Genomic DNA, 16,151 nt, shown 5'->3' with positions numbered 1-16,151 from the left:
TCTTTTGAAGGGAGTTAAGCAGCCCACTTTACCAACAAATCTCTCCCAAGTGACTTTTAACTTAAACAGCCTCAAAAAGTTTATATTAGCCTATGTATTTTTTTTAAAGAACAACAACAGGGGTGCCTGAGTGGCTAAGTTGGTTAAGCATCTGACTCTTGACTTGCTCCAGGTCATGATCTCAGGGTTGTGAGATGGAGCCCCACATCCAGCTCTGTGCTCAGCATGGAGTCTTCTTGGGATTCTCTGTCTCCTCTTCCTCTGCCCCTCCCCCTGCTTGTGTGTGTGCATACACGTTCTCTCTCCCTCTCTCTCAAATAAATGTGTAAAATAATTTAAAAATTAACAAAAAGAACAACAACAAGGAACAGAAATGTTAGCCATAGAATGTTGTAACAAGGTCCTTAAAAATATTAGAAACTTCTTCATTTAAACTAATACATCATCATTGTAGAAAACTTAGGAAATACAAAAAACATAGGAAGGAAATAAAAATCACCCATAATACTATGACCAGACACAACCACTGTTTGAAATATGTCTTGATTTTCGGGTCTGAGGTACTCAGAAAAGAAATCATAGATTGAAAGGAGTGGTGAAGCTTTATTTAGTCATATTAGTGGATGGCTAATATAGTGGCTCTACTCAGACCACAAGAAGTGTGGAGGTTTGGGAAGATGCAGAAGGGTACAAGAGCACATTTTGATAGACCCAAGGCTTATTGGAAGAAGCTAATATTTTCTGAAAAGCAAACAACTTTGGGAGCATTCTCTGAATCAGAGGAAACAACTCCTTCTGTTCAATGCCTACTTACCATCTGGCAAGTGAGGTTGTGAGTAAACAATGGTGTTTACCTGAGGTGGCTTCTATATCTTGGAAAACAACTTATTTGTTTCAGTACTGGGTCAAGGGTCTTACTCTTATCCCAGACTGAGACTTTTGCCAGAGGTAACTGGAAAGAGCTCACACTTTGGGTTCAGACAGTGCTAGGTCAGAATGGATCACTCTGAGCTTCATTTCCTCTTCTGTAAGATGGAAATAATTATTCCCATGAAGGATTCAATGATGTGGCCATGCTAAGTAGCTGACACATGGAAAATGTTAATTAAGTCTTAATGACTTTTGGCTTTTTTGAAATAGTCACCTAGAACCCTCCCAATGATTGTAAATATTTAGGGCTAAAAGTTCCAAAAGTTCTCTATGACTGTCACAAAAGGGGCTTCTCACTGGAAATCAAGTGCACAGGTCTAAGAGAATCACATTGTTTGGAAATCCACCCTCATGCCAACAAAGCTGCATAAGGGAAGCTAAGAAAAATCTGAAGGAAAATCTAAGGAAAATCTGAAGGAAAGTACTAGTACTTATGTGTGTGTTGGAATGGTGTATTTAGTTGTGGGCTGGCCCAGTGTATGTGGTTCCATGGGACTAAGCCTCACCAGAGAGAAACTTCTTACCTAACATAAGGGAATGACACTATTTGGAGGGACTGTGGCATAGGGAAAGAGCACAGACATTAGAGTCAGGTAGAGCTCCAACCCTGGCTCTGCCACTGTGGGACTTGGACAGGTTATTTAACCCATCTATGTCACAGTCGTTTCTTCAAGGATAGGTTTAATAATACTTATCCATTTTGATGGGAAATGGAAACAGTATATGTAAAGTCCTTGGCCAATATAGTACTCCAAAATGGTAGCTATTGTGATTATAATTAAGGCTGTTAATTACCATCTAGAAAAACAAAGTCCAAAGTCAGAAGGAAGTCCAGGGAGTTGTTTAAGAGAGTGAAGGGAGATATTACAGCCCAGACATAGAGCTGAGAATCTCACAACCAAAGGGGGGAGGCAAGTACACAGAGGTCTCCAGCACGAAACTATTATGTATCAGGCTCTGTGCTAAGTCCTGGGGAAACAATGAGAAAAAAAAAAAAAAAAAACCTAAGAGACATGGTGCCTGCCCTCATGTAGCTTACAGATTATTAGAGAAGTAGACATTAATCAAGGAATCAAATAAATGCATGTAAGATTTAAAAACAAAGTGTCTGAGAGAGATGGTTCCTATGAGAAAGGGAGGGAATTACTCTCTAGTTAAAGAAAACAGGGAAGACTTTTCTTTTCTTTTAAGATTTTTATTTATTTGTTCATGAGAGATACACAGAGAGAGGCAAAGACATAGGCAGAGGGAGAAGCAGGCTTCCTGTGGGGAACCTGATATGGGACTTGAACTCAGGATCTTGGGATCGAGACCTGAGCCAAAGGCAGATGCTCAACCACTGAACCACCCAGGCGTCCTAACAGGGAAGGCTTTTCAATGAAAAAGATGAGTGAGCTGAGATGAAGTTAAGGAAAGAGGGGAAGGAGGAGAGGGGAGAGAGAAGAAGGAAGTAGGGGTGAAAAATGGAGGAAGGGAAAAGATGGGAAGGGGATAAAGGAAATAGGAATTGGTCAGTCTTCGGCAGAAAACACAAGTCCGTTGAAGTCAAGTGCAGAAAACTAGGAGGGAGATGGCGCAGTATGAGGCTAAAGAGGTAGGAAGTAAGAGATTCAACTCTGTTAAGGATTAGTCTTGATTCTAGACGCAGTGAGAAGCTGTAAATTGTTCTAAAGAGGGAGATATTAGAATTAAATTTGTTATTTTTAAAAGGTCACCTTGGTTTGCCATATAGAGGACATTATTTGGAAATCCATTATTCAAAAAAGAATGTACAAAGGCTGGTTAGAATAACTTTATATTAGTTCAGATGTAGCTGATGTAGCTTAGTCTGGGTAGTAGCAGGGATGGTAGTAGGAATTCAAGAGATATTTGGAGGGTGAAATGGACCACACTTGGATATGAAAGGGTGAGGGAAGGAGGAGCCATAGAGGACATCCAGTGTTTCTGACTTGAACAATGGAGGTAGGGCCAGGCTAGAGGCAAAATAGTTAAGTCAGTTGCTGACGAGGTAGATTTGAGGTGGTTTTGATCCAAGAAGAAATGCAGATAGAAGATAGAAGGTCAGAGATACATGTCTGGAGATCAGAGGAGTGACCAACCCTGGAAATATAAACTTGTGAATCATCCACACATAGGTAGTAATTCAACTGGTGAGTTGAATGAGATCACCTGCAGAGACAGAATAAAGTCAGAACTGGAGAGGGTTTAGGACTAGCTTCTAGCAATCTCAGATTCAAAGGCCAGTAGAGGAGGATGAGCAGCCAATGAAAGTGGAGAAAGAGTAGATAAGTAAGTAGAGCCGTGGAGGAGGACAAAGAGCTATGGCACAAAAGCCACGCAGGGAGACAGTGCTTTAAGAAGAAAGACTACAGAGGATTTACTGGATTAAGCATTGCAGAAGGCACTGGTGGGCTCAGCTAGAGCTGTCGGAGTACCACAGTGTTCCCCAAACTCCTGGGATTGAGCTGAGAATGAGTAGGAGGTAGAGTGAAGACAATAAGCATAGCCAAGTCCTTCAAGTAATTTGATCGTGATGGAGAGGAGTGAGAGAACACTGTAACTGGGGACGGATGAAGGCATAACTGAGGATTGCTTAATTTTTAAATGGGAGGGACTCAAATATGGTTAACAGGCTAATGGGAATGATTCCACTAGAGCCAAAACTGAATGTGGAAGGGAGAAAAGTAATTCTTAGAGTCAGAAAGAAGTGATGAGAACCAAGCAGAAATGTAAGAAAAGTAAGCCTCCTCTATTTAACAGCAAGAAGGAGGACAGGGCGGATGCAAATGAGAAAATGAGGGACTCTACATCTCATGACTTCTGGGTTTTTTCAGTAAAGTAAGACACAAGGTAGAACAATAAGAGGAGACATAAAAGTTGGAGGTTTGAGAAGAGTGGAGAAGATTTGAAAACATCATTGTCAAGAATGGGAAAGTAAAATAAATAGGAAGTATTTTACCAGAGTCTAACCTGTGAGGTTTTATCAGATCTACACAGCAGTGTAGCAGGGCAGGCGCAAGGCTAGGAGTCAGTTAATATAGAAGACAACTGACCTTATCCTGGGGTGAGCAGTTTATGTAAGGTTGGGATTTCATCACATCAGGAAGGTGAAATGACAGAGAGGTAAGGGAGTTTTTAGAGTTTGTCTACTACATATTTAAAAATAAAGACCTACAAATAGATAACATAATGTTGGTAAAGAAGAGCAAGGAAAGGGGACTTGCCCTTCTAGATGTTAAACTATATTATAGTGCCATAGGCAAGGGGTGGGCAGGAGACTGGAATAGAAAGCCCAGAAACAACATGAGCGTTTGGGAACCTGATATATGATTAGATTGAATGTATGCCTCATTTGCCTGGAAAAGCCTCAGGTTTACCTGTTATCCCAGAACAATGATTAATAACAGCTTTTTCATCCTTGTTTGGACAATAAATTGTGTTGTTGTTCTATATATGACAGAGGTAGCATCACCAAAAAAGTGAGGGAAAGATGGATTAAGTAGCATAAAAATAACTCACAGTGTGGACTTCTGGTGTCCCATCCCACATGTAAGAAGCTTGGAAGTCAATACTGCATTCTGATAGCAAGTCAAAAGCTAAGCAAACTGAAACATCAACAGCTCTTAGGTTCATCAGAGGACTGAGTTCACAGGGCAAACCACTGCCCCCATACCGGGGTGACAGGAGGATACAGAGGATCACAATCTACCAGAGCAGAAATCTCCACATGCTGCATGGGAAAACAGCATAATTGTTAGATTGCTAGAGGCTCAGTGTGGACAATTCCGAGAATTAAAAACTCCAGAGGCACCCAATCACTGGGGTAAGGATGGGGTACAAAACTTCTGTGAATTTTACTTCCAGGAACTCTATCAGATTCTCAAAGTGAATATCAGAGAAAACCTTCTTTGTGCTTCTGGCAAGGGGAGGAAAGGAGAAACCATCTTTGAATACACCAAAGTGTTCTATTCTTAACAGGGCCTGCCCTCAGGAGAAACCATTTTACCAGAGCCTAACCTGCTGAGATTTTATTAGAGCCTAACCTATTTGGGGGAAGAGAAACTCAATGCCAGGTCCCTCTAGCCTTCCAAGTGGTAGAAGGAAAATGCACAACTCCAGACACTTCAGCCATCCAGTCCCATCTAAGGCAAAAGGGGAGTGGTTGGAGGGGTGGCTGAGAAGCCTAAGTGAGCTTCACAGTCCAGGAGTACAAGTCACTAACCAAAAGACTGAGACATAATCATAGGACTAAAGAATATTTCCTCTCCCCAACACATTACCACCACATTGCTAAAGGCCTATTTATTTTAATTCCTTCTACCCAGAACATCAGGGATACCTTTCAACAAAAAGTTAAAAGGCATGCAAAAAGGCAAAAAAACACAATTTGGAAAAACAGTGAAAGCATAAGAAGAAGATATGGCAGAGATGTCGAAATTATCAGACTGGGAATTTAAATCAACAATGATCAATATGCTAAAGGATCTAATGGATAAAGTAGACAGCATGCAAGAACAGTTGGGCAATGTAAGAAGAGAGATGGAAATCCTAAGGAGGAAGAAAACAAAAAGAAATGCTAGAAATGAAGAATGTCTTTGATGAACTTATTAGTAGACTGGACACAGCTAAGGAATCTGTAAGCTTGAGGAAATATCAGCAGAAACCTCTAAAACTGAAAAAGCAAAGAGGGAAAAGACTAGAAAAAAATACAGAAGAGAGAATCCAAGGACTGTGAGACTATAAAAGATGTAATATATGCATAGTGTGAATACCAGGAGAAGAAAAAGAGAAAGGAACAGAAGAAATATTTGAAACAATAGTGACTGAGAATTTCCCCCAAATTGATATCAAACACCAAACCATAGATACAGGAAGCTCAGGAATGCCAAGGATAAATATCCAAAAGACTGTACCTAACCATATCATCTTTAAGCTAACGAAAATCAAAGGTAAATGTGAGACAAGAAAATATCAAAATCCTATCGGAGAGGGCAGCCTGGGTGGCTCAGTGGTTTAGCGCCGCCTTTGGCCCAGGGTGTGATCCTGGAGATCGGATCGAGTCCCGCATCAGGCTCCCTGCACGGAGCCTGCTTCTCCCTCTGCCTGTATCTCTGCCAGTCTCTCTCTGTGTGTCTCTCATGAATAAATAAATAAATAAATAAATAAATATCCTACAGGAGAACACAGGCAACACCCTTTTTGAACTTGGCCACAGCAACTTCTTGCAAGATACATCTATGAAGGCAAGGGAAACAAAAGCAAAAATGAATTATTGGGACTTAATCAAGATAAAAAGCTCCTGCACAGCAAAGAAACCGTCAACAAAACTAAAAGACAACCTACAGAATGGGAGAAGATATTTGTAAATGACATATCAGATAAAGGACTAGTATCTGAGATCTATAAAGAACTTACTAAACTCAACAGCAAAGAAACAAAAAATCCAATCATGAAATGGGCAAAAGACATGAACAGAAATTTCACCAAAGAAGACATACACATGGCCAAGAAGCGCACGAGAAAATGCTCCGCATCACTTGTTGTCAGGGAAATACAAATCAAAACCACAATGAGATCCCACCTCACACCAGTGAGAATGGTGAAAATTAACAAGGCAGGAAACAACAAATGTTGGAGATGATGTGGAGAAAGGGGAACCCCCTTGCACTGTTGGTGAGAATGCAAACCAGAACAGCCACTCTGGAAAACTGTAGAGGTTCCTCAAAGAGTTAAAAATAGATCTGCCCTACAAGCCAGCAATTGCGCTAGTGGGGATTTACCCCAAAGATACAGATGCAGTCAAACGGCAGGACACCTGCACCCCGATGTTTATAGCAGCAATGTCCACAATAGCCAAACTGTGGAAGGAGCCTCGTGTCCATTGAAAAATGAATGGATAAAGAAGATGTGGTCTATGTATACAATGGAATATTCCTCAGCCATTAGAAACGACAAATACCCACCATTTGCTTCAATGTGGATGGAACTGGAGGGTATTATGCTGAGTGAAGTAAGTCAATCAGAGGAGGACAAACATATGGTTTCATTCATTCGGGGAATATAAAAAATAGTAAAAGGGATTAAAGGGGGAAAGGAGAGAAAATGAGTGGGAAATATCAGAAAGGGTGACAGACCATGAGAGACTCCTAATGCTGGGAAACGAACAAGGGGTGGTGGAAGGGGAGGTGGGCAGGGGGTTGGGATGACTGGGTGACAGGCACTGAGGGAGGCACTTGATGGGATGAGTACTGGGGGTTATACTATATGTTGGCAAATCAAACTCCAATTAAAAATATATACAAAATAAATAAATATCTTGGGGGTAAAAAGAAAGAAAATCAAAGGTAAAGAAAAAATCTCGAAAGAAGCTAGAGGTAGAGAAAAAGACCTTACCTATATAGGAACAAAGATAAGAATTATATTCAATTTATCCTCAGAAACCATGCAAACAAGAAGAGAGTAAACTGAAATATTTAATGTATTGAGAGAAACAAAACACTGAGAATTATGTATCCTATAAAATTTTCTTCAAGTGTGAAGGAAAAATAAAGAATTTATCAGACAAGTCAAAACTGAAGGAATTTGTTGCCAGTAGATCTGTCTTGCAAGAAATGTTTTTAAAGTTCTTTATAGAGAAGAAAAATAATATAAGTCAGAAACTTGGATCTTCATAAAGAAGAGCATCAAAGAAAAAATAAGTGAAAGAATAATAAAAAAATTTATTTTTCTTATACTTAATTGATCTAAAGGTAATAGTATGTTCAAAATAATAACAGTAACAATTCATTCAATTATGTATGTTTATGTCTATATATACATGCTTATGTATAAGTAAAATAAGTGACAACAACCATGCAGAGGAGAGGAGGAAGGAACTAGGAATATTTGGTTATTATAAGGTAACTGCATGTCTGTAAATCAGTATAGTATTATTTGAAAATAGGCTTGAGCTGGTTGTAAATGTATACTATGAATTCTAAGACAACCACTAAAAAAAAGCAAATAAGAAAAGAAGTATAATTTATTTGCTAAGAAAAGAGAAAAAATAGAATCATAAAAATGTTCAATCAAAGACAAAAATGATAGAAACGAGAAAGACAAAAATAAAAACAAAAAGGTAAACAAATAGAAAACAAGAACAAGTATTAATCCAACTACATTAATAATCACCTTAAATATCAATAGTCTAAATATACCAACTAAAAGATTGTCAGAGTGAATCAAAAACAAGACCCTGGTATGTTGTCCACAAGAAACACACTTTAAATATAAAGACACATATAATTAAAAGCAGAATGATAGAGCGAGATACACAGCGCTAACACTGATCATAAGAAAGCAAGAGCAGCTATATTAATATCTACAAAGCAGACTTCAGAGCAAGGAATGTTACCAAAAATAAGAGGAGTATTACATAGTGATAAGGGGGTCAGTACTCTAAGAAGACATAGTAATCCTCAATGTATTTGCACCTTACAACAGAGCATCAAAGTATGTGAAGTGAAAACTGATAGAACTATAAGGAGAAATAGATGAATCCACTATCCTAGTTGGAAAATTCAACACCCCACTATTAGAAATGGACAGATCCACCAGTCAGAATCAATAAGGACATAACTGAACTCAATAGCACTATCTATAAAATGAATATAACTGACATCTATACATTACTTCATCTAACAATAGCAGGTTACACATTCTTCTCATGCTCACATGAAACATTTACCAAGATATACCACATTCTGGGCTATAAAACATGCCTTAGCCAATTTAAAAGAACAGAAATCATACAGTGTTTGCTCTTAGACTACAATGAAATTAAACTAGAAATCAGTAACAGAAGATAGGTGGAAAATCCCCATAAACCACACATTTTTAACTAACACATGGGTCAAGGAAGAAATTTCAAAAGAATTTTTAAAATATTTTAAACTAAATGAAAATTAAAATATAACTTATCAAAGTTTGCGGAATGCAACAAAAGCAATGCTTAAGGGAAAATATAGCGTCAAATATGTATCTTAGAAAAGAAAAAGATCTAGATTACTCCTTAGAAAAAGAAAAAATTATATCCAAAGTAAGTAGAGGAAAAGAAGTAATGAAAATGGGATCAGAAATGAGTGAAATTAAAAATCAATAGAGAAAGCTAACAGACTCAAATGATTGGCTCTTCGAAAAGATCAAAGAAATTGGTAAGGCCTAGACACACTAAAAAAAAGAAAGAGAAAAGACGAAAATCACTGATATCAGAAATGAAAGAAGGAACATTACTGCAGATCCATGGACTCTAGAGGAATAATAAAGGGGAGCATCCCTGGTGGCTTAGCGATTTAGTGCCTGCCTTTGGCCCAGGGTGTGATCCTGGAGACTCTGGATCGAGTCCCATGAGGGCCTCTCTGCATGGAGCTTGCTTCTCCCTCTGCCTGTGTCTCTGCCTCTCTCTCTCTCTCTCTGTGTGTCTCTCATGAGTAAATAAATAAACTCTTAAAAAAAAAAGGAATAATAAAGGGCTATTATGAACAACTATATGCCCATAGACTTGATAACCTACATGAAACAAACCAATTCCTTGAAAGATAAAATCTGTCAATACTTACACAAGAAGAAATAGACAGTCTGAATAGGCCTATATCTGTTATAAAGAATTGAATCAATAATTAATAATTTCCCAAAACAGAAAGCATCAGACCCAGATGGGTTCACTGGTGAATTATACCAAACATTTAATGAAGAAATTATACCAACACGCTACGTTCTAACTCATTTTATGATGCCTGTGTTACCCTAACACCAAAACCTGGCCAAGACTTTGCAAAAAAAAAAAAAAAAAAAAAAAAGAAGAAAGAAAGAAAGAAAGAAAGAAAGAAAGAAAGAAAACTGCAGACTCCTATTTCTCATGAATATAGACTTAAAATTATTCAACAAAATGTCAGTAACCAAATCCAACAACGTATAAAAAAAATAAAAACTATAACCCAAGTGGTGGAATTTATCCCAGCTAATGCAGGGCTGGTTCAACATTTGAAAATCAGTTAACATAATCCATCAACAGATTAAATAAGAAAAATGTGATCATTATCTATAGATGTGGAAAGAGCATTTGACAAAACCCAGCACCCACATGATAAAAACCCTCAGCAAACTAGGAGTAGAGAGGAATGTCTCAACTTGATAAAGAACATCTGCAAACAAAACCTATACCTAATAATGCAATAAGACAAGAAAAGGAAATAAAAGGTATATAGATTGGGAAGGAAAAAATAAAACTCTCATCTCAGATGACATGACATAAGAGAATCTGAAAGAATCAACAGAAAACTTCCTGAAACTAATAAGCAATTATAACAAAAGATTACTGGTTACTAGGGGTTGGAGGGAGGGAAGGATGAATAGGCAGAGCACCAAGGATTTTTAAGGCAGTGAAACTATTCAGTACAATACTATAAAACTTCTGTGATGAATGCATTCAATTATACATTTGTCAAAACTGATAGAATTAACAGCACCAGGAGTGAACCCTCATGTAAACTCTGGACTTTGTGTGATGATGATGTGTCAGTGTAGGTTCATCAGTTGTAACAAATGTACCACTCTGGTGCTGGATGTTGATAATAGAGAAGGTTGTTCATGTGTAGAGACAGGGAGTCTGTGGGAACTCGGTACTTTCTGCTCAATTTTGCCATAAACCTGAACTACTCTTAAGAAAGTAAGTTCATTAATTATTTTTAAATAGCTCACAATGTGGAAAAAATGGAGTTGGAGTCCTGCTCTCTTATATTAAAAAATAAACTAAATGGATTGAAGACCTAAATGTGAAAGGTAAAGTTATAAAGCTAATGGGAAAAAAAAACACTAGAAAATATCTTTTGTCATCTGTTTTTTAAGGCAAGACCACAAAAGTGCAAGCCATAGGAGAGAAATTGGTGAATTTGACTAGATGAAAATTATTTCTGTTAAACAAAGAATGCTAAAAATAAGATGAACCTCTGGGTGATAGAAAGATATTTGTAAGTGATTAGGGATTCATATCTAAAAAGTACTATAAATCAGCAAGAAAAAGATAGGAAAGGAAATAAAAGGTAGGAAAAGGAAATACTGATTGGGAAGGAAAAAAATAAAACTCTTTTCTCAGATGACATGATTTTCTACATGAGAGAATCTGAAAGAATCAACAGAAAACTTCCTGAAACTAATAAGCAATTATAACAAAAGATCCATTGGCAAAGATTCTGAGTAGGCAATTCACAGAAGGAAAAACCTGATAAATTTATGAAGAGTTGCCCAAATTTGTATTAAATTAAGATACCACTTTACATCCATCAGATTGGAAACAATTAGAAAGTCCAATTCTCATAAGTGCTGGCAAGGATATGGGGAAATGAGAACACTTCTGCATGGAAAATAGAGTGAATGGTATAGCCATTCTGCTCAACAATCTGGCAGTACTTATTGAAAATTTTTTAAAGATTTTATTTATTTATTCATGAGAGACACCAAGAAAGAGAGGCAGAGACGTAGGCAGAGGGAAAAGCAGGCTCCACGCAGGAAGCCCAACGTGGGACTTGATCCCAGGACTCTGGGATCACGTGCTGAGCCACCCAGGTGTCCCAGTACTTAGTGAAATTAATACGATTATATTCACAAGCAAACAACTCAACAGTTCCACTAAATGGTTTATATTGCTGAAAAACTCTCATGCGGGTTTGCAAGTAGCACAGCATGAAGAGCTTCATTGCAGCAATGTTTGTGGAGGTAAAGATCTGGAAGTCAGCTGACTGCCTCACTGGGAGAATGGATAAGTAAAATGTGGTCTATGCTTGCTGTGGAATACTAGGCAGCAGGCAGAAGCAATGAATTACATTCACATGTAATAACTTGGATACAGGTATCCTCACTTTTTGAAAGCTCACGTTATGCCGCTCTGCGTTTATGGAAGACCTACACTAGTGCCTGTTTTCACCAACGAAAAGAAATCCAAAGAGGATTTTCACTTTTATGAAAAAGGCAGTAAGTGAAAATAGCACTCAGCATTTGTGTCGCAGTGAGCTGTCTAGAGGCAGTGCACGCCTGAGCAGCCAGAGCGGCGTGACCAAGCTCCTTCCCCAGAAACTACACTCAGCATCTCCGCATCAAGCCCCATATCGCTTTGAACTGTGTCTGTGAGCATCTGTGTTTTATCTTGATTTACTTTGTGCATCTGTTAGCAGGATGTGTCTTAAGGTATCAGAAAAGCCTGAGGAGGTTATTTTTGGGGTCTGGGAACACTCAAAAATTTTCCATATAAATTAACAGTAATTGCTTCTTCAGCTTTTGCCATTTTAGCTTATAAAAGATTTCATAGGTATGCTCTACATTCAGATAGTGGGGAAAACCTGTGTCTTAAAAGCATAAGATTAAGCGAAAGAAACATTAAAAGAAAAAACAATTCTATGTAACTTTAAGTTACATATATATGTGCGTGTGTATATAGACACACATAATGTATATCATATATACACATACACGTGCATAATGTATATAATATATACACATATGTTATATATACATATATACATTATAAACTTTATAAACTTATGTTTATACACACACTCAGAAGGGCATATATATGTGGGAGAAGGGTAAAGAATGTAGAGATAAAAAAAATATAATACGAGATTGCTTTTGCTTTGTCCGGCGATAAAAATGTATGATGAGCCCAAAGCATTTCTGAGTGACTTCATTTTTCTACCTGCTGTCCTAAAAGGAATATGAATTTTTAAAAGTAAAATAAATACAATATGGATATTGTCATCTTATTAAATTGTATTTGAGGATTAAATGAGTAACACAGATAAAGCACTTAGCTTAGTGCCTAGTACATGCTACGCACTCAGTAAGTATTATTTATTATTGTTATTAGCACTACTCATGACATAGCTACGACCGATCAGTTGGAGTTGGCACTTAAGACAGACTGGATTTAGATGATTTCCCCCCAAGAGATCCTTCCAGGTCTAACAGTCTGTAATAGTACAAGAGGGATAGGCAAGTTCTGACAGCATACCCGGAAGCAAGCAGAGAAGTGCTGAAACAGTCCTGGGGAATGGGAATGGGAATGGCCACGAGTTGTTTTTTTTTTTTTTTTTTTTTTTTTTTTTTTTTGCAGTGTCCAAGGAAACCTTGATGGCCAACTTGGGAGAACACTGACACAATGCACAAACTAGCGAAGTAGAGACTGCCAAGTAAATAGTGCCATGACGCTGGGATAGAATTTATGTACTTCGGTGTACTTCCTCCAAAGGGGTTTTTTTTTTCTTTTAGCATTTTGATTTGAAGTTATAAAACCATAGTTGAATTACAAATTTTAGCTATGTAGAAAGTGCTGGCTTTGGATTATTCCCCTCCCCCTCCTCTTCCTCCTTCTCCTCTTTCTCTTTCCCTGAAGTGGGACACAGTTATGGTAGGGAAATAAGCAAGATCATCACCTAGTGGCCTATTCCTCAAAGTGCTGACACAAGATCCTGGTCCCAAAGAGCAGAGAACACGTGCCAAATCCTTGCCCTCATGTTAATTCAACAAGCATTGACTGGGACTCTATGCCAGGCACTATTCTGGTGTCTGGGGATATAGAGCTGCTAACACAAAATGACAGGTTTAAAAATAAAATTAAGGAAGTGTCAACTCGGAAACTGAAGAGCCTTTCCCAAAGTGACATTGCATTTTAATTTATTTATTTTCCCCAGATCATAGATGAAGAAGAAACACAGTTTATGAGTAACTGTCCCGTCGCGGTCACTGAAAGCACCCCACGGAGGAGGACACGGATCCAGGTGTTCTGGATAGCGCCACCCGCAGGAACAGGCTGTGTGATTCTCAAGTAAGTAAACAAGGGATCCTTGTAACACTTCACTCTCCTTCCTGGTGGTCTAGCAAAGACCGCATGGTGTGGTTGCAAGAAGAAAAGTGGCTTTATTGGGGCATCAGATGAGTTGCATCATCTCTCCACCCTTAGTTATCTTTTTTTTTTTTAATTTTTATTTATTTATGATAGTCACACAGAGAGAGAGAGAGAGAGGCAGAGACATAGGCAGAGGGAGAAGCAGGCTCCATGCACCGGGAGCCCGAGGTGGGACTCGATCCCAGGTCTCCAGGATCGCGCCCTGGGCCAAAGGCAGGCGCTAAACCGCTGCGCCACCCAGAGATCCCCACCCTTAGTTATCTTAATTCTGAAATGGAGTCAACGGTCATCACTGATGAAATGCTATAAAAAGAACCATTTACCCAAATCTCCATTTTTATTGAATTCAGTGATTCTCCTGGCCATGCTGTATATTCTAGAGATATTGATTCTAGGGCTGGTTGAGAAAGATTACAAATCAGGTAAGGATCATCTTTGACTTCCTCCATCTGGAAATTAATATCACTATCCTTAAATTGCGCTAGGCTGACCTGAGACCCAACTGTAACCTTCTTAGGCTCTGGCCCTGCATTATGATCTTATTTTCTTCCTCCCTGTCATCAAAACTGCCCTCTTACAACCTTCCTAGCTGGTCTCCTGATCCTTCCTTTGTTAAGTTACAATGCAATCATAAGAGGTGTTAACTTGGGGCACCTGGGTGGCTCAGCTGTTTAAGTGTCTGACTCTTGGTTTCAGCTTAGGTCATGATCTTGGGGTCATGAGATCAAGCCTTGTGTTGGGCTCTGCTCTCAGCACAGAGTCTACTTGAGATTCTCTGCCTCTCCCTTTCCATCTGCCCCTCCCCCTACTTGTGCTCACTTGCACACTCTTTCCCTCTCAAATAAATAATAAAATCTTTTTTTTTAAAGAGGTGTTAACCAAGTAATATTTTTTCTATGGAAGGTAGCATTATCTCAATCCCACGTCTCCAAGTGGTTTGCCATAGGATGATGTTCAGGGAGATGTAAATAGGTGGGCAGGAAACCAATTTCTAAGTTTGGAAAATGCTGTAGACTGTATCCCCTTCTTGCAGATTCCCCACATATATTAGCAGATTTAGTTTTGCAAAGTCCTACTAAAATGAAAGCTGTTTAACTTGGTTTTACCAGCATTCCCCAACCTTATTTGACTTCTTTTTTCCTGTGACATATATTATTAACATTCACCAGTTTGGGAAGTACAAGCCATAACCTATTTTTAAAAGATTTAAAGACCGTATTGAGCGATACTGGGAATTTTAGGATTTCAGACAGGCAAACTGTCATAGGTAGATGGACAAGGCTCCAATCCCAGAATCCAAGAAGCCATTTTCCCATGGAGGTAAGGGGCTGGGACCTTCCGAAGCATCTTCCTCTTATGTGAGTCCCCTAGGGCCTGATTTATATATAATATATATATATATTTATTTATATATAAATATATATAAAATAATTTATATATAAATATATATATTTGGTTCATTTGTTTGCATCTCCAGCAGGTGGACATTTCGACAATCTTAGAACTGTGGTTAACTCCAGCCCACCTCTGAGGAGGGGCTAGTAAGGCGGCATTCCAACCAGGCAGTCCAGTCCCTGGATTCAGCTGTGCCTGGCTTATAGAAAAATAGCCCACAGAAGTCTCTGGAAGCCTCTGTCCATTATTCAGGCCCAGCCCTGTCTTTGTCTGGCCTCCCTTTCCTGCTACTGTCTATACATCACTTGTTTCTTAGTTTGATGCAAGCTGAGCCTGCTTACTTGATTCCTTGAGTAGTTTGTCTCCTGACATCAATCTGTACTAGTGAATTTTGTTTAAAAAATGGATAAAGAAGATGTGGTTTATGTATACAATGGGATATTCCTCAGCCATTAGAAACGACAAATACCCACCATTTGCTTCGAGTGGATGGAACTGGAGGGTATTATGCTGAGTGAAGTAAGTCAATCGGAGAAGGACAAACATTATATGGTCTCATTCATTTGGAGAATATAAAAAATAGTGAAAGGGAATAAAGGGGAAAGGAGAAAAAATTAAGTGGGAAATATCAGAAAGGGAGACAGAACATGAAAGACTCCTAAGTCTGGGAAACAAACTAGAGGTGGTGGAAGGGGAGGTGGGCGGGGGGTGGGGGTGACTGGGTGACTGACACTGAGGTGGGCACTTGATGGGATGAGCACTGGGTGTTATTCTGTATGTTGGCAAATTGAACACCAATAAAAAATAAATCTAATTTTTAAAAAAAGGATTAGCAGTAGAACTTTAAAAATTTGAAACCTTACATATAAACCCCAGCATATAACATGAA

The 16,151-nt window shown here is 38.6% G+C and overlaps 1 protein-coding gene across 2 annotated transcripts in view; it reads left to right on the top strand.

Moving 5' to 3' along the window:
- The window catches only part of SPON1 (spondin 1), a 252,810-nt gene that overhangs the window by 60,456 nt on the left and 176,203 nt on the right, over positions 1-16,151 (top strand). For both annotated transcript variants that reach the window (XR_011995091.1, XM_072725596.1), the window contains exon 3: positions 13,653-13,786. Coding sequence is in view for 1 of the 2 variants with exons in the window: in XM_072725596.1 (XP_072581697.1) it covers positions 13,653-13,786 (134 nt within the window). In the remaining variant the exon portion in view is untranslated. The remainder of the gene's footprint in view (positions 1-13,652; positions 13,787-16,151) is intronic.

The sequence above is a fragment of the Vulpes vulpes genome, chromosome 11 (genome assembly GCF_048418805.1).
Source record: "Vulpes vulpes isolate BD-2025 chromosome 11, VulVul3, whole genome shotgun sequence".
Classification (NCBI taxonomy): Eukaryota; Metazoa; Chordata; class Mammalia; order Carnivora; family Canidae; genus Vulpes; species Vulpes vulpes.
Note: the sequence above shows the minus strand (reverse complement) of the source record. Positions and strands in the feature narration are given on the sequence as shown.